The sequence below is a fragment of the Salvelinus namaycush genome, chromosome 19, assembly GCF_016432855.1.
Source record: "Salvelinus namaycush isolate Seneca chromosome 19, SaNama_1.0, whole genome shotgun sequence".
Taxonomy (NCBI): domain Eukaryota; kingdom Metazoa; phylum Chordata; class Actinopteri; order Salmoniformes; family Salmonidae; genus Salvelinus; species Salvelinus namaycush.
The window spans coordinates 22,980,479-23,006,077 of NC_052325.1; the positions used below are offsets into that span (position 1 = coordinate 22,980,479).

Here is a 25,599-nt window from a genome sequence, read left to right on the forward strand (position 1 = left end):
AAGATAGAAGTTCTAAGATTGTACGATTATAACAGCTTTTTTCACCTCTAATCAATAGCAGGTGCCTGGATCCTACAACATGCGACTGACTCTATGAGAGACTAGTGTATTGTGGGCAGATGGTGGATCTGGTGAACGACTGTCCCAGCATAAAGGATCGTTTCCACATCAACAGCTTTTTCTCTTGCAATGTGAAAGGAGGAAACTTGCTGTTCTACAACCACTCAAACTACCGGGGAAGGGGGTACCCTATAATGCCTGCGGATTACACACTCTTAGAAAAAAGGATTCCAAAAGGGTTCTTCAGCTATCCCCATAGGAGAACCCTTTTTAGTTCCAGGTTAAACCCTTTTCGGTTCCATGTAGAAACATCTGTGGAAAGGGTTTTACATTGAACCCAAAAGGGTTCTACCTGGAACCAAAAGGGTTCTTCAAAGGGTTCTCCTACGGGGATAGCCGAAGAATCCTTTTAGGTTCTAGATTGCACCTTTTTTTCTTTGAGTGCAGGAGATTCAGCAAATGGGGCAGAAAGAGTGCTAGAGTGGGTTCCATTCAATCAGTCATGTACTACTGAACATACCCTGCTCTCAATTAATTGAACGTTGTGGCTAGCTCCTCTGCGGCTAGCCAGGACTCATGGTGGGACAATAACTCTTTGAATATTCACCCCGGACATCAAGCTCAGTGATAGAATATACAGAATCATAAAGCCATCTTGCTATCATTTGAGTGATACAATCACTCAAGTTAAGCGATTGTATACCCCACCCTCATTGCACATGAATGGATCATCTCATTTCCTGTTCTTGGTATAAAACACAAACATAAAAGGATTGAGAAAGTAAAAATTAAATTAGAGAAGATGTTGAAACAAACCTCAACAACATGATGGGATTTAACAAGTACCTAGAAGAGGAAACTTATTACAAAGCCTACAGTCAAAAATGATACTTTCAAATTGGAATATCTTCAGACAAAAACAATGTTCACAATGTTAAAATACCTTTCATTGTTGTGGCATGTTCATTTGATTAGATTCTTGAAAAACGTAATAAAGTAATATTGACAAACCTATTGAATAGACCAATACCAATACCAATAATGATGACTATATCATTTGATCACATGATGGTAGCAAGTCTCTGGGCCTATTCTTGACCAATGATACACTCTTAGAAATAAAGTACTGTCCCCACAGGAGAACCCTTTATGCTACTGTAAATTGATAATTACCATGTGTTTATTCTACAAAGATGTATAAACTAGGCTAAGTTCAAACAAATACTATTATTTGTTAATTTCATGGCCCGTATATTGGCTCTCTAACATGTACTGTAGCTGATGACGACTGTATAATGAATATGGCGTTGATAGGTTTTGCTGATGCAGTGCAGTGAGTGTATCAGACTGGTATACAGTAGTGTTTTCGGAGAATTCTCATGAACATGGGGGATAGAACAATAACTGGTTACACACGGCCATTCATACATAAACAGATTTTTTTCACTCACCCCCACCATTGAAACATCATCACTATGACTGTGGGATATATTTGAATGACAATACTTTATGCTGTGCAATCACACAGCTGCCCTGTGTGTGTTATTTTTTAAAATAAAAGACAGTGCTGAACTGAGGGACATTGAGCACTGAGCAGTCACCCCATCCACCGCCAACATGACTATGGGAAAGGTAAGAAGGAAGTCCATGGTTTTGCAACTTTTCAGATGAAATCTAAACAATTTTACAATTATATTTTACAGTATTTCATTAATTTCCCCTTAGTTTTACAAGCACAGTTTCTACAAATAGATCAGATAATACAACCAATTTAGCAGACAGATCTCATGCAGTTTAGTAGTCCTGTAATTTTAGAGATAATGATATTCTATGATGTTGTGATTGTTTGCAGATAATCTTCTACGAGGACAGGAACTTCCAGGGTCGCTCTCATGAGTGTAACAGCGACTGTGCCGACCTGCACTCCTACTTCAACCGCTGCAACTCCCTCAGGGTTGAGAGCGGCTGCTTCATGGTTTATGAGCGCCCTAACTACATGGGAAACCAGTACTTCGTGAGGAGGGGAGAGTACCCCGATAACCAGCATATGATTGGCATCAACGACTGCATCAGGTCCTGCCGTATGATCCCCCTGGTGAGTAAACAAGGTTTGAAATGCATCTAGTGACTACATGTTGTACAGTTGCCAAGGCAGCAGCTACTCTTCCTGGGTTCCGGCAGTTATATACAATTTAAAATATTACAAAACATTACATTTCATAACACTTTTCACAACACACTAAGTTGAAGGAAAGTCATAGTTTGTCACTGAATGATTATAATATCTGGCATACATTTTCTATTCTTTATAGTAAAGCCAAAGTCATAACCAGATACATTTGAATACTGCAATTATATTGAACATTTATTTTATTGATTAATTATGAGAGACTAGGATGTGCATAAATGAGCTACCTGCATATAACATGTAGGTGCCATGAGATAAAATCAGTCACAAATTTGTTGAATATAACATACATCTAAATTGCAACTAAAGCCTCAGCAACATTGACCTCTAAATGTACCATTATATTTAATTAAATGTAAGAAATATACAAATTGAGTATACAGAAACCATATATCTATGTAATAACTAAGTAACGATGTAATAACTATGTAGTAACTATGTAATAACTATGTAGTAACTATGTAATACTTATGCAGTAACCATGTAGTAACTATATAGTAACTATGCAGTAACCATGTAGTAACTATGTAATAACTATGTAATAACTATGCAGTAACATGTAGTAGCTATGTAATAACTATGTAGTAACTATGTATTACCTATGCAGTAACATGTAGTAACTATGTAATAACTATGCAGTAACCATGAAACTATGTAATACCTATGTAATGACTATGTAACACCTGTTTGATCCCGTTACAGCACCGCGGCAACTACAGAATGAGAATGTATGATCGTCCTGACATGGGCGGCCAGATGAACGAGCTGAGCGACGACTGCCCCAATGTCCAGGACCGTTTCCGTATGTCCGACATCAATTCCTGCAACGTGATGGACGGCCACTGGCTGATGTACGACCAGCCCAACTACAAGGGAAGGCAGTACTATGTGAGGCCCGGTGAGTACAGGAGGTTCAGCGACTGGGGAGGCCAGAGCCCCAAGATCGGCTCCCTCAGAAGGATCACCGACTTCAACTAAACCACAGCTCCATTTTAAACTATCAACTGTCACTGTCCACAATAAACTTTGATTCGTAATCAAAAACCTTTTCTGTTTCTTTTCATCTTTTCATTGAGATTGGTATATTCTCAAAACTCAACCCCATTGCTTGAGACCCTCACTGGTGACAATTCACACAAAGTTTGCTGATTTTAATAAATCTCTTTACGCAGTCTAAATACGTTTATTGGTAGAGCATTTGAGATACATAATTGACCTTGTTCTACAGTAGGCTCCAGATATCTAAATCCTACACAAATAATTACAGTACCACAACTATTTATGTTCCATGTTGGATATCAAAACACCTAATCATTACTAGAATATTTGTTTGTTCTGATAACTCATGTCAAAAAGTACAGATTGATCACTAAACCCCACATTATACGTGAGAAAAATGCATTTATTGGCAAAAGAATGCAAGCAGACAAAGCGTGAGCCGCTCTCTCCCTGTTTGGGGCCCCATAAGGGATTAGCCAGCTGTACATGTATTGTGGCTGAATATATCCATACCATGATGCTAAAAGAAGTAGAACTCTATGCAGTAGAGTAGAACTCTATGCAGTAGTTCTGACTGGAGAACGTAGTGAATTTGAGGCATCACATCAATAACGGTGAGTGCACCTGCAAATCCTACATTCACATTCATAGTTGCAGTCACATTGGCCTACTGGAATACAATTATTATTAATTGATATACATATTAAATATAAATATGAATATGAATGCTAATTGTACAGACCAGAATGTAGATATATGTTAATCACTACCTTTGCTTTCTCTGTACCTGCTATTGCTGAAAGATGAGAATCAGATTTTTATAAAGTAGTTTTGATCTTACGATCTTACTTACATGGCATATTTAATGATATATGAATGCAGCTTATTTTCAAGAATGCACTTATCAAATAAGATAAAGATATATCAAAACTCATAATAAAGATATACTGTAACATAACCAAGGAAATGAAAACAATATGAAGGAACCAGATCATTCTCTGTTTAGATGCTGAGTTTAATGAGCTATGTACTATAAGGCAATATCTCAATATTTATAAGAACAATATTTCTTACCCTGCATTTTGTCTTCATCTAGCGACTACATAATGTGCGTTGTCTTGAGAACTCCTTAGCATGCCAATAAAACAAACTGACTCTCTGCTCCACTTATAGTCTTTGTAGCGGTACCACATATTGACACACTTTTACTCCTAACATAAAGCCAAGTAATAAATCAATAAGATGTGGGGTAGGACAAGACAGATCAGATCCTAACATTCAACAATGTTCATGTAGAAGTTCCAAAAGTAAAGTCATCTTATTTAACAGCCAATTAATAAATCAATAAGATGTGGGTTAAGACATGACAGATCCTAACATTCAACAATGTTCATGAAGAAGTTCCAAAAGTAACGTATGAGATAAATACTGTATAGGTCACACGATTATTTATGTACAGGCATCCGGGCTGCAGGTAGCCTAGTGGTTAAGAGCATTGGGCCAGTAACAGAAAGATCACTGGTTTCAATCCCTAAGCCGACTAGGTGAAAAATCTGTCGATGTACCCTTGAGCAATGCACTTAACCCAAATTGGTTGCCAGGATCCTGATGAGAGTGCGGAAATACCATCACATCCCCACCTTCCTGGCATCTCTGCACAGGCTCCCCGTCTCATTCCAGATTAAATTAAAAACCCTCCTGCAGACTTTCCAGTGTATTCATGGCAATGCCACTCCTTATCTCAAAGAACTGCTCTTCCTTCATAACCCCACCCTCAGGTCAAGCGGTAACCTACTCCTCCACGCTCCCAGGACCAAGCTCTGCTCCTTGAGGGATCAGGCATTCAGCTTGACCGCCCAGAGCTTCTGGAATGCCCTCTCAGACCACCTGAGGGCACCACTGACTCTGGGCTCCTTTAAAACGGGCCTAAAGACCTTTCTCTTTAGGAAGCTTTGTGTTGAGAGCTGTGCTCCTTGTTGTCCTAGCGTCAGCTGGGTTCTTTGTGTCAGTTTGTTTAATTGTGTAAAGAAAAATCTATTTGATTTTCTTTTTTCTTTTATGCACTTTGAGATTATTCTTTATAATGAAAACTGCTTTACAAATGTAATAAATTATTATTCTTAATTACTCCTGTAAGTTGCTCTGGATAAGAGTGTCTGCCAGATGACTAAAATGTAATGTCCTGGCAGCCTGTCCTGGGTTTCCTACTTCTTTGTTCAGTGCAAGAACCCAGTCTATGAATGATACAGCAGCAGTTCGTTATGGGCAGATTAACTAACTACAGCCGACAACAAAGCATGGCCAATAACTAGACATTCTTCTAGTTTCTTTGGCTTGTGAGGTACAACTGGACCCTTCCTAACTAAATTACAACTAGTTCAATGACAGCATTTCACCCATCTTTGGCCGCTGGGTTTAGACTAAAGTCAGACATTTTTTGATATTCTATCCTCACCTCCGCATTCCCATTAAACGACAGTTATTTTTTTTAAAGTTGTGAACTACGAGGTTCTAACATATACTGATTTCATCTTAGAACTCGCAGTCCTTCTATGGAACACCAATGAGCATTTAGGGATAATTAAATGGCGTTTGATGTTTTTGATCGGGACTTCACAGGTACTATTTGTGATTAAAATGTTTTTAAAAGTGTTATAGGGTACATTTTCAGTAACCTTTCCATCAGCCTGCCAAAATAACTCAAATGTTTCTATATTGCCTAGTATCATGTACACTTAACGATGTATAATTAGTACATTCTATGATCAAATGGCCTGTTATAAAAAAATGATTTTATATCAACCTTTGCTTCATTTCTCTGCTGTTATTGATATAGGTCTACAGCATAGCCAACTACCGTTAACTAGAGAGCCATGTAGTGGTCATGACATTACATTCTGCTTTCCAGCACAATGCCATTGTTTACTTTTATGCAAAACATGTAAACACAGAGGTGATTGGCATTTCTGGGGATAAAGGGATGACACAAACAAATTGTTTGTTTACCATGTAAAAGCAAACTGTAATTAGTCAAGGATGGTCATGGGAAGAGCGTTAGCTAAGCAGGCTAATAAGGAAGATGTTTTGGACTGTCCTTGGCAGTGGATATGGTAAGTTATGGTATGGATAGTGAAGAAAAGCTAGAATGTGGCATTTTTTTTTTTAACTCACTCGAATTCTTCTAACTACAGTGAGCAGAGGGGCACTAGTAATGGTAAAGGTGGTGGTGGTTGGTAATGGTTGTAGTTGTAGTAAAATGTGTTCGTAATCATGTTGGTGCTGTGATTAATGTTCAGTAAGTAGCCTATGACACATTGGATGTTGACACATCATGTACTGTAAATACTCCATGTGTTACAAGCAGGATGTCATTTTTCGGACTGTACTCATTTGCATAAAATGGGTTGAGAATGCAAATGAGATTGCATAGTGAATGGCTAGGCTAGTGCAATACAGATTCCTTGGGATGTACCTACCCTGAACCCTAACCCTAAACTTAACCCCTACCCTTACCTACCCTTACCCTAACCATAACCCTAACCTTAACCATAAACCTTACCTAACCCTGACCTTAACCCCTACCTTACCCATTTTAAATGTCAACTTCAGTGGGGTAAAGTCAGAGTTGGGACGTCCCAAGGACCCAGGATAGCAAGGACCTGAATGGCTACCTCTAGTGTTACGCACCATATTTAATGCTAAAGGGCTGTTCCATATTGTTCTGTACCTATTGTCTATTGGACGTGTGGATACTATACTAGTCTTTTCCTTTGTCTATGCATGTCAAAACATCAAACCAGTAATTATTTATCCTGTTTTTCCAAATACAAATCCATATTTCTCACCCAATGTTGTTCTCCAACAAAAAGGAAAACATGTGCCAGTACCCTGAATTATAACTATGTGAGCATTTGAATAACAATACTTTGTTTGTCAAGAGGTAGTATAAAAAGCTCTGAAAACATGTGGAATCTCTCCAACGGAGACCATGGGCAAGGTAGGACTTTTTCCCTGTGCTTTTGAACTGTAAACTCTGACCATTTTACTCCCTTGTCTGCTATATATTGTGCTCAGTATATGCTGTATAGTGGGTCCCATCCCACCTATATCAGCCCAAAGTGAAACTTATCATTGGAATTTCTTGATTTGCAGATTACATTTTACGAGGACAGGAACTTCCAAGGTCGTAGTTATGAGTGCAGCAATGACTGCACAGACCTGCACTCCTACTTCAGCCGCTGTAACTCCATCAGGGTGGAGAGTGGCTGTTTTATGATCTATGAACGCCCCAACTACATGGGTCACCAGTATTACATGAGGAGGGGAGAGTATGCTGATTACCAGCGTTGGATGGGTTTCAGCAGCTGTATCCGATCCTGTCGTATGATTCCAATGGTAAGTTCTGACTGGGTATGGACGTCTTACTGAGGCAACGGAAGGGACCTGGAAATTATTATCAAGACAAGAGAGTTGGAGCAAGGATAAGAACATCATTTATTTATCTTTATTACATCATCTCTGTTTTATGATTTAGATTCATGAGCTTCCTAGAACTATCCAGGAAATGGATTTTGATATTTAATGCCATTATATTATCCATCTACTCTCTGTACGGTATCAACTGGATGCCATTTTGATTGCTCTTCCTTTTGCTCTACAGTACCGGGGTTCAAATAGGATGCGAATCTACGAGAAGGCCGATTTCAGTGGTCACATGATGGAATTTATGGACGACTGTCCCTGTGTGTCTGATCGTTTCCACCACCGCCACATCTACTCCTGTAATATCATGAATGGCTTCTGGATCTTCTACGAGTATCCCAACTACCGGGGTCGACAGTACTTCCTGAGACCCGGAGAGTACAGGAGATACCGTGAATGGTGCGCCACCTGCGCCATTGTAGGCTCTTTCAGACGGGTCACTGACTTTTAGCCATCCTGCTCAAGCACTTGCTGTAAATACATGCTTAGTTATTAAAATGGTTGAATTTTTAACCCCTTTGTGTACGAATGATCTCTGACTTGTTTACATTTTCATTATTGAAATAACTAATATTCATTAAATGTTCACTGTATTTATGTGGTTTTAAGTTGGTATAAAATGACACTACCAAGAATGATTCAATAAAGGCCATGTCATTACTTGTGCGAACAATGATCAACTACCACTTTGTTATGGCCTAGCATCCAGTATCTCATATATTGACCAATAAGAGTACTTACTATGGCACTTACTGCAGTAAAACCTGAAATTAGAGTACTTACTATGGCACGTACTGCAGTAAAAACTGAAATAAGGATACTTACTATGGCACGTACTGCATTAAAACCTAAAATTAGAGTACTTACTATGGCACATACTGCATTCAAACCTGAAAACATACACCACTCATCTAGAGGTCACTGTTTTCAGCTTTCAGTGCCAGAAAGTTGTAAAAAATACTATGGTTACTAGACTTTCGGACGCTGAAATCAAATGGCCTTAGCTACCATAAGTGACTGTCTAAGGAATGGCTTCTTAAACTTTTCCAGCTCAAGACCCAAATAAGAAATTCACCGTCCTCCTGTGACCCAAATCGTCCCCCAACGACCCAAATTAATAAAAAACGGTGTGTGATTATAAGTGTATTCTGATAACTCATGACCCACCTTTCATGCCCAGGGTCCACTTTTGGTCCCGACACATAGTTTAAGAAAAGCCCTGGTCTAAGGAGTCAGGCATGACACCATCATGCATAGAAGGAATGTAATGTCATGTAATATTTGTAATTGTATATAACTGCCTTAATGTTGCTGGAATGCATATTAGTGGAAAGTATAACTGAGAAAATATTTAATTCAAAGTTGAACACTGTTCTCTAGCATTAATAAACTAGTAATAAATAAATACAATTCCTAAGCATTTATAGTAATTTGTAATGCATTTATGAGCATATATAAATATTTAGAAACATTTATAATGGCTGATTCATGAAAGTTATTATAAAGTGTTACCAAAAGTGGTTTGTGCTAAGGGATTGTCTAAAAATACAGACATTCCAGTATATATATATATATTTTTTTTCACATAAAAAGAAAACCACACATCTAGGAAAATATAGAAAATCACCTTAAACAATACACAGTTATGTATTAAAAGACAAAACAAAAAATAAAGACCATAATTACCATCAACATGAGTTGAGCTATCACTTCAATCAACCAACTTGTGATCACTGGGCAAGTAATACCAAAGACTGACAAACTTGGACCCTATGCATCTCTGCTTAGCACTCAGCATTAAAGAGATAGATTGCAACAGACTAGGGTCCTGTCCAAGAGGTGTACTTGTACATCAAGCTGCCTCACCCTACAGAAACAGGATTAGCTCCTGCTCCTATGAGCCGATCCGGCTCCCATTAGCCGAGGCTCATGCTACTTGGTAATTTACTTCTTACTTCAATCAGAACTAAATAATATGATGTTAATTCTCAACCATTATTGATCCTGTCAGTGGTGCGAGGGGAAAAGGGTAATCACCACGTCAACCCTGGTGGACTGAAATGTTTGATGCATTGTAGAAGGGGTTGGCAAATGTTCAAACAATTATATGAGGTAATTGCAAGATAAAAAAACATTCATTCTGGTCTCAGCAAAATCAGAAATCAGCATTATATCACTTTAGTAATCAGTAATGAATTAATTGTGAGATTAATACAAATTACATACGTGCATAGCTACATACAGTATATTGTATAAAATGAAAGTGACATGAGAGAAATAAGGAAGTCAATTGTAAAAGCACATGCATACTTCCTATGCAATTCTCACATATACACCAGCCCCTATCAGTCCCCGTCATCTTTTCGAACTGAATGAAGTACATGCACTTGTGTCTTGAAGTGATGGTTGTCATTGTAAATCAATCACCCATCAAAACCAATTATAATATTCAATTCATTAACAACAATTATTCAATTAATTTCACAAACAATTATCAGCACACTATCCAGTGGATAAATGACCAAAACAATTTACAGGCAGGTGAAACAATAATTTCCTTTCAGAAAAACATTGTCACGTACATCAGATATGTGTAGTGACAGTGTTGCTTTATAGGGTCAACCATAGTAGGAAAGCACCGATGCTCAAGCGCACTTTGACAGATTTCTCACCTTGTCAGGTCAGGTTTTCAAACCAACTACCTTTCGTATACTGGACCAACACTCTAACCGCTAGGCTACCTGCTGCCCTACCTTTCCACCCTTTACTCAGTTATCAATAAGAATCTATAGTTGCATGTTATAAGATTATTATTTCAAGGACATGAAATCATTATAAAAGTGATGTTCAAGCATGACCAGTATACTGTACTAGTTTGAGGACATCATAAAATCACTTATTTTTTCACTATAACTGTAAAAGTAGCTGTAATATTGATCTCTATCTGTTCAACAGGGATGTGTACTGTAAATCAACCTCATCTCAGGTTCTCTACTGTACATCCTCGATTACCAGACCACAATGAATGCAAAGAACATTCTTACTGATACCCGTACACAAAAGTTATGCTTATAATGTAACCGACAACACAGGTCATCCCTGCCAGAAATGTATGGATGAAAACCTTTGTTACACTTCATAGGCCCTGTTCAGCAAAAGCCGTCATACTGCTCAATCATCAGCTTTGGACATTTGAATAACAACACACCTTGGCCCTCTGGTTTCTGTATAAAATTACCACAGAGTGATGGTAGAAGTACAAGCTGATCCACTGTCAACTACCAACCACCAACATGGGCAAGGTAATCTGAGCAGACTCACAGTAGCTACATATAGGCTACAGTTTTACAATGGTAACATGTACATCCTATATTCTGTAAATGTAATATTACAGAAACATTATTTAGCTATGTGTTATAGGAATCAGTAATCCAACATTACCAGTGTCTAAAAATACAATTACCGTACAGTTCATGCTTTATGCCATTTCAGGAATAAAACAAATATGTCCCCCCTTTTCCTATAGATTACCTTCTACGAGGACAGGAACTTCCAGGGCCGCTCCTATGAGTGCATGAGCGACTGCCCGGACATGTCCTCCTACATGTCCCGCTGCCAGTCCTGCAGGGTGGAGAGCGGCTGCTTCATGGCGTACGAGCGCCCCAGCTTCATGGGCCAGCAGTTCTTCATGAGGAGGGGAGAGTACCCTGACATGCAGCGCATGATAAGCATGGGCATGATGTTTGACAACATCCGGTCCTGCAGAATGATCCCCCAGGTAAGACACCTTATCTCACCTTTATACATTATTGTGCAATTTCCTATTTTAGGATGAACAACTTTCAAAGAACATAAACATCCTAAAATAATGTAAAAAAATAAATAAATGCATTACAGCACAGAGGATCCTTCAGGATGAGGATCTACGAGAGGGAGAACTTCGGAGGTCAGATGCACGAGATGAGCGAGGACTGTGACTCCATCCAGGAGCGTTACCGTATGTCAGACTGCCAGTCCTGCAACGTGATGGACGGCCACTGGCTGATGTACGAGCAGCCCCACTTCAGAGGCAGACAGATGTACATGAGGCCTGGAGAGTACAGGAGCTTCAGAGAGATGGGCATGGGAATGGGAGGCATGAAGTTCATGAGCATGAGACGTATCAATGATATGTGCAATTAAATGTATTTAATTGTTCAAGGTAATAAAATCATTGAAGATCTTTCATAACTAAATTGTCTGTCTGATTTTCATCTACTGGTATTCAGCTTCAGTCAAAACAAATTGCACACCATATTTAACATCACTGAAGCTTTGTAAATGGGTGGCAGGTAGCCTAGTGGTTAAGAGCATTAAGCCATTAACTGAAAGGTCGCTGGTTTGAATCCCCGAGCCGACTAGGTGAAAAATCTGTCAATGTGCCCTTGAGCAAGGCGTTTAACCCTAATTGCTCATGTAAGTTGCTCTGGATAAGAGTGTCTGGTAAATATTACCACAGTGATTACATGAAAACGTACATGTAGAGTATACTGTAAGTAGTATGGTGCAAAGTCTTGAAGCAACTCTTTTACATTGTGCAAGCTGCACTCCAAGTTTCAGTTCATACCTGAATGCTTTTGTGAAGTTTTTTAAAGACTTTAAGGTACACTAAAACATATTTAAAGATGGGGGTTATAAGTAGTTTATAAAATGTTAGTTATTTAGTTCATAGATAATTATAGTAGAATGGTTGAAATAATGTGCTTGTCTTTTAGCTGGTTGCCTGAGCTTGCATGGCTGCACTGGTATTCATTTCAGTAGTACTCAATAACATTGCAATCATACATGAGATCACTATTTCGCACGTGCCAAAATAACAATCACATAATTTCAAACATATGTGTTATAACTGTTTATTTATCTGCTCTATAAACTATTAATTCACATTTTATAAACTAATTATTGCCCCTTTTTAAATCCCTTTAAGTACACCTTAAGAACATGTTAATGGAGACAACTGGAACATGCCTTAATTAATTACATTCCATGTAATTCTTTAAATATATATATTTTTATTTTGGTTAATATATTGTGTATCGACAGTGGGAGACATACATGACAGATGAGAACGACCAAGTCGGGATTCGTAACCCCGTTTCCAGCGGGTATGCCTGGTCTGGAATGGGTAGCTCTACCACTAGACCAGACACTGTTACGTTCCATACAATTCTAAAGGGAGTCAAATATTCCAATGAGGAGTACCTAATTACCCAGAGTGCATATTGCACACATCACATGGGAAGATGATGCCTTTATGTCTCAACTCAAGGCCCACAACTGTGGATGTAGCTAATCTGCATATCAAAGAAATAGCATACCATATTTATGTTACTAAGGGACAGCAGGTGGAACTGTTTGGGCACAGACCTGGATAGCATGACAGAACTCTGCAGGCTATCTCTGCAGTAGATTGCAAGTTTGGCAAAATGGCGGACGGAAGACAGGGTGGTGCGGCAGGTGCCGCTTCTCATTCGAATGCTGTAATTTTATCTAAACCATCAGGTGTACGCCGACCCCAGCTAAGTAACTCATGCAAAGAGTTAAAGCGCAATTATGTGTTTTATCTCCAGTACTCTGCCATGATTGTCAGTTATGTAATCAATCTACTACCGGAGAATATTAACACCAAACACATTGGTTCACCGTTCCACGGGAGCGGACAGTACACAGCATACCATAATGTTCTGAATAATGGCCAAGTATACCTCGCTCCTTATTCTACTGAACCGCTTAGGCGCAACAAACACAAGTCCAACATTTATCGGAAACTGTTAAACTACCTGTTCATTACCCTCCTGCTCTCCGGGGATGTGCAACTCAATCCTGGGCCCAACATCACCGAGCCAGCGATACGCACCGGAGTGGAAAGCGGTGGATGGCCTCGTCCACTGATCGTCGCCGCTGTGGAAGTGGGTGAGTGCTATGGTCCTATGGTTTCTCTCGACTCACCCGGCTCCAGGATAGATTTTGACTCTTCAAACATACCAAAGTCGCTATATGCGATCCCTGACTCTGCTTCTGGTACGCAAACTGTTTTAATTAGTTCCCCGCATCCAGTGCAGGCGGGAGGGATTGTTAATTGCGCTACCGAACTGCCCCTAATCAAAACGAAACAAAACGGCCTAAACCCAGCCGTCAGAAAACACAGAAAATTTTACTTTTTTCAATGTGTCAATCACTCTCGAGTCATCTGGGACCCACGAGCTAAGCCCAAGGGACTACTAGGGGGGCACTTGAACATTCGTAGTGTCATTCCAAAAAGTGATCAAATTCAACATCTACTCACAGACTCCAACCTTGACTTTCTCTGCCTCTCAGAGACATGGCTCCATAAAAACTCTCCATCTGCTGCTTTGATTGTGCCTGGCTACAATGTTTTCAGGAGAGACAGGACTGAAGGAAGAGGAGGGGGTGTGATGATTTACATTAAAGAACATATCCGATGTAAACAAATTGAGTGGTCATGTGATAATGAACTAGAATGTATTGGCCTGAACATTACACTGTCTCCCCAAATGTCTTTTACCCTCATTGGAATGTATAGGCCACCTTCCACCAAAAGTGTGTTTTTTGATCAGTTTAATAACATGCTTAGGGAATGTGATTTTGGGAAAGAGGTCATCTTAATGGGAGATTTTAACATTAATTATGAAGACAAGTGTTGTAGGAAAACCCTCAAACGGATCACTAATACCTTTGACCTTACACAGCTAGTTAAAGGGCCAACCAGGGTGACTTGTTGCTCTAAAACACAGATTGATTTGGTGTTCAGTAATAAACCAGAGAGAGTGACTAAATCATTCAATATGGTTACTGGGCTATCTGATCATAATCTGACACTTATAGCCAGAAAGCTGTCTAAGAGCAGGTTTAACCTCTCTACTGTTAGAAAGCCTGATCAACTAAGAATACCTAAGAGTGAATTAAGCTATTTTGAAAACGCAATTAAGGGAATTAACTGGAATGATCTCTTGTCCTATGCAGACGTGGAAGCTGATAGTCAAGTTTTTCTATCCACAATCCAGACTACATTAAATGGTTTCCTAAAGAAAATCAAATCCAAACCTGGCCAAAAGAGCACTCTTCCTTGGCTAAATGGAGAAATCTGGAAATTGATGAAGGAACGAGATTATTATCTAAAAATAGCCCTAAGATCCAAATTAGAGCATGACAGACGTAGGTTTACCATGTTGAGAAATAAGGTGATGAAAGAAATCAGACAGGCCAAGGCAAACTTTTTTATTAACATAATTGGTGAAGCAAAGGGAAATTCTAAACTGATCTGGGAGAATCTAAAAAAGTTAACAGGGAAAGACCATAGTAACACTGCAAAAAGACTAGAAATCATGGTGAATAACAATCTAACACAGGATGCAGTCGAAATAGCAATAGCCTTCAATTCCTACTTTATTGACTCTGTCAGGGTACTGACACAGAACCCCTCCACTGGTTTCTTGGGCTCAGTGCTAGTAAATGATGCTCAACCTGTCTTCATCATAAGGGAGGTTTCTGAGTCAAAGGTGGACAAGGTGATTAGCTCACTAAAGAACTCTAAAGCCAAAGATGTGTTTGGGATGGACTCTACCTTTCTTAAAAACTACAAAGAGTCACTCATTGGCCCCATTACTAAGGTCACCAACACATCTATTGGTCTCGGGGTGTTTCCAAGGGTATGGAAGTCGGCCATAATAACGGCCATCTTTAAATCAGGCGACCCTGCTGACGTGAGTAACTACAGGCCCATTAGTATACTACCTGTGGTGTCAAAGGTTGTTGAAAAGTGTGTAGCAGAACAACTGATTGCCCACCTCAACAACAGCCCCTTCACATTACATTCCATGCAGTTTGGCTTCAGAGCGAAACACTCCACAGAAACGGCCAACTGCTTTCTTCTGGAAAATGTGAAGTCCAAGATGGACAAAGGGGGCGTTGTTGGGGCTGTGTTTCTGGACCTAAGGAAGGCTTTTGATACTGTTAACCATGAGATTCTCATCACAAAATTGTCCAAGTTCAACTTTTCCCCCGATGCCTTGAGATGGATGAAATCATACCTTGAAGGCAGAACTCAGTGTGTCAGAGTGAGCAATGAGCTGTCGCCCACTCTTAGCTATGATGTGGGTGTGCCCCAAGGGTCAATACTGGGGCCCCTCCTGTTCAGCCTGTACATTAATGATCTGCCTTCTGTCTGTACTGGGTCTGAAGTTCAAATGTATGCAGATGATACAGTGATATATGTGCATGCAAAGAGCAAACAACAAGCTGCACAAGAACTCACTACTGTAATGGTCCAGGTTACAAAGTGGCTCAGTGACTCGTGTTTGCATCTCAATGTGAAAAAAACTGTTTGCATGTTCTTCACAAAGAGGGCAACAGATGCTACTGAGCCAGATGTCTATGTGTCAGGGGAGAAGCTCCAGGTGGTATCTGATTTTAAGTACCTTGGCATCATACTTGATTCCAACCTCTCTTTTAAAAAGCATGTGAAAAAGGTAATTCAAATAACCAAATTCAACCTAGCTAATTTCCGATTTATACGAAATTGTTTGACTACAGAGGTAGCAAAACTGTACTTCAAATCTATGATACTCCCCCACTTAACATACTGCTTGACTAGTTGGGCCCAAGCTTGCTGTACAACAGTAAGACCTATTCAGTCTGTCTACAAACAGGCTCTCAAAGTGCTTGATAGGAAGCCCAATAGCCATCATCACTGTCACATCCTCAGAAAGCATGAGCTCCTGAGTTGGGAAAATCTTGTGCAATACACCGACGCATGTCTTGTATTCAAGATCCTAAATGGCTTGGCTCCCCCTCCACACAGTATTTTTGTTAAACAGAAAACCCAAACATATGGCAGCAGATCTACAAGGTCTGCCATGAGAGGTGACTGTATAGTTCCCCTAAGGAAAAGCACCTTTAGTAAATCCGCTTTCTCTGTGAGAGCTTCCCATGTCTGGAATACACTGCCATCAGACACACATAACTGCACCACATATCACACTTTCACAAAATGCTTGAAGACATGGCTAAAGGTCAATCAGATTTGTGAACATGGTCCCTAGCTGTGTGTTGCCGCTTTCCATGTCTGTTGTCTGTAACTTGTGAGGTGTGGAAACACTTCGTTGCTTTTATGAATTTTGTCTTACTGCTTTTTGTTCTATGTTGCTCTGTCTGTATGCTACGTCTTGCTTGTCCTATGTTGCTATGTCTGTATGCTATGTCTTGTTCTATGTTGCTATTTTCTATATTGTAATTGTTTTTAATAACCTGCCCAGGGACTGCGGTTGAAAATTAGCCGGCTGGCTAAAACCGGCACTTTTACTGAAACGTTGATTAATGTGCACTGTCCCTGTAAAAATAAACTCAAACTCAAACTCAAACTCAAACTCAAACATAAAGGCCCAAATCCTAACCTCGGGACCATGTGCTAAACTCAGACTTGTGTAAATTGTGAATTGAGATCAAATTAAGATTCTGTTAAGATTTTGGCCAAAGAGAACAGCAGGAACACCAAATGAAACTTTGATTTGTCATCTAACTGCACAAATAGATATTGGTCTGATTAGTAGGCTATACAATAAAATAAATTAAAAAATGAATACAATAAACCAGTTGAGAACATGTCCTCAAATTCCAACCAAGTTTTCAAGTCTATTTAGAATATTAAAACCTGTTGGGTTGCGGATTGTCTGAAAAACGAATTTGAGATATCGGCGTATTTATGTTAATTTCAAAATGGGCTTAGAGGAAGGTTGAAGACCAAGACGGAAAATCTGCTCAGAACAGTTCTAGTTTTATGTGTGTTTGCGACCGACTGGTTACCATTCTCCACAGTTTAAGCTTGCTGAGATAATGCCTTGGCATTAGCTTGGGGAGCTAAAGCAAGTGTTCAGGTCTCTGGCAAGGTTACTTATCAAGCCAGTCTAGTTGACAGAGTGTGGTTCATGATGATGAAGAACCAAATTTGAATAGAGAAATTCTTTTTTTAAATAGAGCTAATATTGTGTAGAGGTAGTTATACAGTTGGGTATATACGTTTTTTTTATACAGTATCCAGAAACAAATTCAGTTTCCTAAACTATCTTAACTGTTTTCTTGTGCAGAATTGTGCTTGATGTACACATTTTTATTGAATGAGTCTTTGTGTTCTCTCCGTCACTCACATTGAGGTATTGAGAGTTGCTGGTGCGCAACAAATGTGCAGGTGTTCAAATCTTGGTGTTGAGGTAAAAACGGTGTTATTTTTGAGTGTTAATTCTAGTGGGGTTAACACCAGTGGGATATAAATTGACCCCACCTGCAGAGAATAAAAGAAGTGTTCACAGTGGAATCACAGTGGAATCACAGTGGAATCAACACCACATGGGGTTGTTGTTTCCCCCTGTACATATCCCCGCTACTGTTATTTTACTGCTGCTCTTTAATTATTTGTTATTCTTATCTCTTACTTTTTTTAGGTGTTTTCTTAAAACTGCATTGTTGGTTAATTAAGGGCTTGTAAGTAAGCATTTCACTGTAAGGTCTACACCTGTTGTATGTGATAAATGAAATTTGATTTATTTTGATTTGTTACTCGACTGTGTTGAGTCATTTTTCTCTCAGTGTGAAAAAGACATAGGAGGGTCCTCATTATCATATTTCCCAGCATGCTTTGTTGCAGGTTGCTTTTTAGAACAGTTTCTTTTAATATCTATATTTCTCCATGCACAATGATTGATTAATTGATCTTAGACTACACAACGATTTGCAGGACAGTATAATATGACTTGTTGATGTGGCCTGCAAACCTGGCATTTCAGAACTTGCAAACTGCTTTTTATACTGTTCAACATACCTTGTGTCAATTGAAGCTTATCCTCAATACTGACAAAACTAAACTAATGGTGTTTTCTAAAGCAAGAAATAGACCTCTGAACCTTTCACCTATTACTACCTGTCAAGGCAAGGAGATTGAGGTTGTAACCTCATATAAATATCTTGGAATTTTAATTGATTACGGCCTCTCTTTTAAATTGCATATTCAACAACTTACAAAAAAATGTAAGCTGAAATTGGGATTTTATTTTAGGAATAAGGCCTGTTTTTCTTTTGAAGCCAGAAGGAGGCTAGTATCAGCTACATTTATGCCTTTACTAGACTATGGGGATATTTTATATATGAATGCTTCTGCTCAGTGTTTGAGATCAATTGACACCCTTTACCATGGCACTTTGAGATTTATTTTAAACTGCAAAACCCTTACGCACCACTGCACTTTGTATACCAGGGTTGGCTGGCCTTCTCTAGTCACTCGTAGGCTCAGTCACTGGTATACTTTTATTTATAAAGCCATTTGGGGTTTACTACCTTTTTATTTGGGCATTTTTATTGTTCAGAAATGTGGTGGGTACTCTCTTCGTTCGCTGGACTTTATCCTTCTAACTGTTCCAAATGTCCGAACTGAATTTGGTAAAAGGGCTTTTATGTACTCTGCGCCATCGTCTTGGAACGCCTTACAAAATACTTTTAAACTGGAAGAACTTGTCCCGATTGGTATTTTTAAATCACTGATGAATGATCTTGAGACTGATTCCCTGACCTGTCAATGTTTTTAATTAGCTGTTTTTGATACTCTTGTGAATTCTATGGTTTTTACTAGATTACTTGTAGTTTTTCATGTTGTTTGTCTGTAATTTTTGTAATGACTTGGTGCTGCCTATCTTGGCCAGGACGCTCTTGAAAAAGAGATTTTAAATCTCAATGAGCCCTTCCTGGTTAAATAAAGGTTAAATAAAATAAAATAAACATTTCAGACCACTGTGTTGGGGTAAAACTTGGTTGTCAAAGTATGGTATTATTAAGAAATATATGTATTCTTATGACAAAATATTCACTTAGGCACTCATTTGGTGAAGACTACAGGACTGAAAGCCATCGAATGCAACAATGATATCTCTGTTACTAGCAAATACAGTCATGGGTGGTACTAGAATCTCAAAAGATTTGCTCGAAAAGCACCCTGGGAAATAAATGTGAAAATAGCGCTTTAACCCTACAGTGTTAAAAAAACAACACCAAGTTACTGCAAGACCACAGGTGTTAATTCCCCAACACTGAGAAAGTGTAACAGCATCAGCTCTAATAGTGTTAATTTTAAGTCAGAATTTGCTACACCCGTGGTGTTAGGGACACAATGCTCTTGGTGGGTTAGTTCATCAACCTTTTGAAAAGTGTTGGTTTGACACTATTTCGGTGGGTCACATATAGTATAGTACACACTAAGAAAGTGTTACATTTAACACAGTGGGTGTTAAAATTCTGATCTCAAATTATGGTTTTATGGTTTTACTTTAGAAGTAAAAAGTATTTTAGGAGAGTGAGGTAGACATTCTTACGTCTTTGGATAAATGGCTTGAAAATAGAACCCATTATTTTACTGACTATAATTTTGTATTTGGACGATGAATATGACCATCAGTTTTCTCTCAAAATGACAGTATAAGACGTAAAACTATTAAATGCCTCGATTCAACAAATGTGTTGAAACTTTTCATGGTGTATACTAGGTTATAGGGACAGTATGTAGCATGTTTTCATACTTATTGCGTGTACACTATAGAAGACAATAGGATTGCAGGTGGACCTAACTTTATTTAATTTAAATGTTAGGCTCAGTTTCATGTTGATGATGTATTGCCTGTCAGTTTGGGTGAGCAACAGCACGTCTGATTGAACCAATCCTTGAATTGATGGCTCCCCAGTCACTGTATCTCCTGTACTCGCCAGGTCTCAGGAGGTACTGCCTGCCTCTGTAGTTGGGATGCTCATAGAAGAGCCAATACCCCTCCATAACATTGCAGGAGTGGATATCATTGTACTGGAATCGATCATAGAGGGAGGGGAGGTCATCGGCAAACTCCAACATCTGACCGCCAAAGTCAGAGCGCTCGTAGATTCTCATCTTGTGAGCTCCCTGATTCTGAGGACAAGGAAGAGAAGACAGCTACGTTCATTCAGTTTCTTTACTATTAAGTTTCAAGTAAACATTTTATTTACCATGTTTATTACTACCTACATCAATGATGGGTTAACTTGTATACCAGGAAAGAGGAATATGGGCTCACTTGAGGAATCATGCGGCAGGACTTTACACAATCATTAAAGCCCATCCAGCGCTGGTAGTCGGGATACTCTCCCCTTCTCAGGAAGTACTGGTAGCCCATGTAGTTTGGGCGCTCATAAACCATCCAGCTACCGCTCTCCACTTGGATGGAGTTACAGCGGCTGAAATGGGTGTGCAGGTCGGCACAGTCGACGGTGCACTCATAGGAGCGACCCTGGAAGTTCTTTTCCTCGTAGAAGATTATCTAAAAATAGTAATGTAATGTAGGATAGATGTAGGATCTTAATTTTATCATTCTTTTGTTGCTGAGAATTTTCAAGCACCAAGCTTCGTGATTTACATAAATTCTCTGCAAATCCACACCAACACATGGTTATATTAACAGTATGGCACCTTTCATGTAGCCTACTTTTTGCCAGCTAATAGCCTAACCACCAATTAAGCAACATTATGGACTAAATGTTCAAAACCTGTTGCTGCAGGATTATTTTGCTGTGACAATGTAGGTCAAATTAAGATCCTACATCTGTATGAACAATGGAAAGAACGTGTGTATGGCTGGTAAAATAACCCTATTCAGTTTTGTTCAACGCAAAGGATCTCTCGCAGGTGTTCATTGTTCTGTGTTCTGTCAGACAAACAGTGAACAAGAACGTGCGATGGGACAAAATATGTGCAGCGAAACAACAATCCTTACCTTTCCCATTGTGTTGGCTAAATTTGGTCACACTGCAACACTGACTAGGCGAACCATGGCCATTTTTATACCCTCTAGGAATAGAGACATTGATATGTTGATCAATTAACTTTAGATGTCAGCCTTTTTGAAAAGACAGCACGGCTGCCAAACTACAAAAGGTAGTTGTTTTTCTTTGTCAGCAGGGTGAATGACCTTTTTGTTCGGTACACAAAGGCTTCAATGGTGCTAATTAACCCCTCATGTAATAGACACGTGTTTATCAGTGGAAAAACAAGATCTAGTAACTTAAAGAACGAATGACAGAATACCCAACCCAAAGCTGATGACAGAATACCCAACGCAAAACTGATTTATCAAGCATTTATTTGATCCTTAAAAGTAGGCTCTCACAGATACACGTTAATTGATTTATGTGATTCACCTTTCACTGGAGTGAATGTAAAATATGATCAGATGTGCACAAATATCACCATTATTGTTTGACATGTCCTACTTTCTGAATCTCTAGCTACATACAAATATAATCTGTTAACATTTCAAACACACTGCAAAATATAATAAAAATATGATGTATTATAAGAAAAGGACAGATTTGACTCCCCTTGCCTGGTGGTTTCCGTAATGTTTCAGGGGTGAGGTTTTGGAATATGTCCAGTCAAACTTGTGCTCGTGCCACCTCTGGTCTCAGTTGATCCACAGCCAAGTGAGGGGCTGCTTGTGTGGCCAACAACCCAGGTCATGTGATTGACTGTATTGATAGAATTTTACACTATAGGCAACAGGAGAGTGACTCTAGTGGCCAACAGGAGAGTGACCTTGAATATTTACATTGGGACTCATTTTGACTGTAATGAATGGCTGCTTCCCGATTCTCCAGTCATTTCCAGAAGTGCGTAATTAAACCTGAATGACTGTGAACTGGAACAGGACAAACTGTTCAACTGTACTGTGTACCATCATGGTCACTATTCACGTATTCTAATAGCAAACTGCTTCCACAACACCTTGTGATTCCTCTCTGCAACAACTCTGTGAGCTGATAGACAATCACAACTTGGTATCAAGGTAGTTTGATGTTAAAAACACAATTTAGAGAGATTGCTGTTCCATTTTTTTTTGGTAATCAAATATTAATGTCTATGGCTACAAAAGAAACCAAAAGAGTATTTTGCTTTCAAGGTAAGGAAACATACATGTAGTGACTACAGCTGCAGAACCTAGGCCAAATTCCCCAGGCTATTTGTCAATGCCAGATCTTGTGATGGTTGACAGCTTTATTCTAGCTAGATAAGCGTTATTTAAATGTTTCTGTAGCGGTTGATATATGAGCTCTCTGCTTCCTAATGCACACCATTAAAATGCATCATGACATGGTACTGTATATAAACAATGTGTTTGTTATTCATTACATCTAATTGGTCTATTTTTACATGTTATTTAGTATTAGTCAACACTTTGTTTATTAGAAATGTATACATATCTACATTATGCTTATCTACATTATGCATATCTACATTATGCAGATCTACATTATGCATTATGCATATCTACATATACATTATGATATTCAAATTGTATGTGATATAAAATATAAAATAAAATATATGTATATAAAATATAATTTATTATTTAGAAATCATAATAGCATCCCAGTCTTTGGATGAGTCTGAAATCTGTAAGGATTGCATCTAATGGTTAAACCTTTAAACTCATCATGTTTGAGATACAATAATTCAACTGAATAATTTTTATTGACCCGTCATCTCTGCCCAAAATCCAGCACTCTGCTGATATACTGTGGAGGTGCTGCCCTCTCCTGGGTTTCCTGTGACTTTTCTAAGTGGCAGTATGTGTGTAAGGATGGCAGTATTTGTGGAGCATAAATAGTACAGCTTTGGAGGTGTTTATTACAATAAGTCTTCACTACAATAAAAAATCAATAATGTTTCATAGCTGTTTAAAGGGGCAATCTGTTTTGGTAAACAGCTGAGGGAATGGGCTTGAAAAATGTATCCACTGATATCAATAGTACATTTTATTTTTTATTTAACGAGGCAAGTCAGTTAAGAACAAATTCTTATTTACAATGACTGCCTACAGTGGGTTAACTGCCGTGTTCAGGGGCAGAACGACAGTTTTTTTCTACCTTGTCAGCTCAGGGATTCAATCCAGCAACCTTTCGGTTACTGGCCCAACGCTCTAAACCACTAGGCTTCCTGCCGCCCCATGATGATATGATATGATATGCATGATATGATATGATATAAACAGTATATTTTTAACCATGTTTTGGCTATACAGTGTTTGTTTACATTTACAGAGGAGTTAAAACAAGCTTATATGTTGGGTTCTGATGGGCCATTTTTAATATATATTCTTCATGAATCAATGGGTATATATCATTCATTTAAATGTCCAAAAATGTATGCAACTGCAGATTGCAGTTGAAACATCCACACAAGATGTATTCCCAACAAATATCCACAATTCATTTTCTATCCTTTACAGTATGAATAATAAGAGTTGTGTCGTGTTGTTGCTTCTATTGCAGCTGAAGCAGGAGCTGTAATACAAAGTATTTCCAACAGAATATCTACTTCTAATATCTAATATCTACTACTAGAATAGACAGTACTTTAACATTTACTTCAACATTAACCATATATAATGATCAGTGGTTTTAACAGATTGTGATTTTTTAACATTTTCTAATACCATTAATTAATTCCACATCAGTGTTGAAATAGAATGCATCCTGACATCTGCTCCCATTGCACTTGTATGGGAAAACTAACCATATGGAAATGTCTCTTCTGAATGCCCCTTTACCTCAAACCAAGGACTCAAATGAAAATTAAAGACACTTTCATTTAAAAGTTAGGTGATTTTATTTATACTCGTAATTTTAGTCATTGCTGAATTTAATAACAAGAATCCAAAATACGCTTCATGCTGTTGAACCTCACAGGGTTGGAGCCCATGTGCATGCTCAACTCTCTCATGTTCCTGTACTCTCCAGGTCTCATGTACATCTGCCTGCCTCTGAAGTGGGGCTGCTCGTACATCAGCCAGTGGCCGTCCATCACGTTGCAGGACTGCATGTCGTTCATGCGGAAACGATCGGTCATGGACTCACAGTCGTCGCTCAGCTCGTGCATCTGACCTCCAAAGTTCTCCTTCTCGTAAATCCTCATCCGGAAGTTTCCTCTGTGCTGTAAATGGATATGGGAAAAGTGTTTTACCAAATCGTTCCAAATATACCATCACATTGCTTTTGCTGGAGTTGTACATGTGGCCTATGGGAGTCAAAATGAACAGGTTTAATATATTTACCATGGGGATGTTACGGCAAGATCTGATGCAATCGCTCATGCCCATACGCTGGTAGTCACCATACTCTCCCCTCCTCACAAAGTACTGGTTTCCCATGAAGTTGGAGCGGTCGTACACCATGAAGCAGCCGCTCTCAACTCTGCAGGAGTTGCACCTGCTCAGGTAGGAGGTCAGCTCAGGGCAGTCGCTGGAGGTCTCATAGGAACGACCCTGGAAGTTCCTGTCCTCGTAGAAGATGATCTAAAAACACACAACAAAACCATCATTTATTAAAATTAGATGTAGTTCTAACAGTACAGTACAATTCATTGATGGTTTTAAACAAATTTGAAAAACTTCTGCTTAAATGTCCAGTTTCATCAAAGCTCCACACACCTTGCCCGTAGACATGGTTGCGGTTACTGTGTTGGTCTCAGGATTGCACACGTTTCTGTATGTCCCCCTATCGCTTTTATACCTGAGCCAACCGATAAAGAATATGTGGCTCCATTGTTCAAACCCCTGACAGAGCAACATGGCATAGAGGCCCCCCTCCCTGTACAGTACAAAGTGACCTTTAAAGGGTCATTATTAAAGGGTCATTATTTCCGGCTGGGTGCATTTGTGAGGAGAGCCCATGCCTTTATTGTTTCTGTTGAATAACAGTAGGAGCGGGAACTCTTCATATCGAGACTTTTCAGAGATATCAACTAAGTT

The 25,599-nt window shown here is 39.0% G+C and overlaps 5 protein-coding genes across 5 annotated transcripts; 3 read left to right on the forward strand and 2 right to left on the reverse strand.

The window, feature by feature from the left end:
• Nucleotides 1–1,677: 1,677 nt before the first annotated feature.
• LOC120064240 (gamma-crystallin M2-like) lies at nt 1,678–3,226 on the forward strand. The gene is made up of 3 exons (XM_039014674.1): nt 1,678–1,692; nt 1,913–2,155; nt 2,951–3,226. Exons 1-3 carry the CDS (start codon nt 1,678–1,680, stop codon nt 3,224–3,226), a joined length of 534 nt encoding a protein of 177 aa, XP_038870602.1.
• A 4,009-nt stretch (nt 3,227–7,235) lies between these two features.
• Nucleotides 7,236–8,180, forward strand: LOC120064243 (gamma-crystallin M2-like). Its single transcript, XM_039014677.1, has 3 exons — nt 7,236–7,244; nt 7,400–7,642; nt 7,908–8,180. The coding sequence occupies exons 1-3, from the start codon at nt 7,236–7,238 to the stop codon at nt 8,178–8,180; spliced, it is 525 nt and encodes a 174-aa protein (XP_038870605.1).
• Nucleotides 8,181–11,022: 2,842 nt separating this feature from the next.
• Nucleotides 11,023–11,911, forward strand: LOC120064235 (gamma-crystallin M1-like). Its single transcript, XM_039014668.1, has 3 exons — nt 11,023–11,031; nt 11,256–11,507; nt 11,627–11,911. The coding sequence occupies exons 1-3, from the start codon at nt 11,023–11,025 to the stop codon at nt 11,909–11,911; spliced, it is 546 nt and encodes a 181-aa protein (XP_038870596.1).
• Nucleotides 11,912–20,447: 8,536 nt separating this feature from the next.
• LOC120064241 (gamma-crystallin S-1-like) lies at nt 20,448–21,576 on the reverse strand. The gene is made up of 3 exons (XM_039014675.1): nt 21,568–21,576; nt 20,872–21,114; nt 20,448–20,726 (listed from the first exon to the last, which is right to left on the reverse strand). The coding sequence occupies exons 1-3, from the start codon at nt 21,574–21,576 to the stop codon at nt 20,448–20,450; spliced, it is 531 nt and encodes a 176-aa protein (XP_038870603.1).
• A 2,915-nt stretch (nt 21,577–24,491) lies between these two features.
• Nucleotides 24,492–25,293, reverse strand: LOC120064237 (gamma-crystallin M3-like). The gene is made up of 3 exons (XM_039014670.1): nt 25,279–25,293; nt 24,904–25,143; nt 24,492–24,782 (listed from the first exon to the last, which is right to left on the reverse strand). Exons 1-3 carry the CDS (start codon nt 25,291–25,293, stop codon nt 24,492–24,494), a joined length of 546 nt encoding a protein of 181 aa, XP_038870598.1.
• Nucleotides 25,294–25,599: the final 306 nt, after the last annotated feature.

Bases quoted from the DNA above. Each gene is read 5' to 3' on its own strand.
- LOC120064243 (XM_039014677.1), top strand. The intron at 7,643-7,907 runs GTAAGTTCTGAC...TTTGCTCTACAG, and splicing joins CCTGTCGTATGATTCCAATG to TACCGGGGTTCAAATAGGAT.
- LOC120064240 (XM_039014674.1), top strand. The intron at 2,156-2,950 runs GTGAGTAAACAA...ATCCCGTTACAG, and splicing joins CCTGCCGTATGATCCCCCTG to CACCGCGGCAACTACAGAAT.
- LOC120064237 (XM_039014670.1), bottom strand. The intron at 24,783-24,903 runs GTAAATATATTA...ATCCATTTACAG, and splicing joins CTTGCCGTAACATCCCCATG to CACAGAGGAAACTTCCGGAT.
- LOC120064235 (XM_039014668.1), top strand. The intron at 11,508-11,626 runs GTAAGACACCTT...AATGCATTACAG, and splicing joins CCTGCAGAATGATCCCCCAG to CACAGAGGATCCTTCAGGAT.
- LOC120064241 (XM_039014675.1), bottom strand. The intron at 20,727-20,871 runs GTGAGCCCATAT...CCTTGTCCTCAG, and splicing joins CCTGCCGCATGATTCCTCAA to AATCAGGGAGCTCACAAGAT.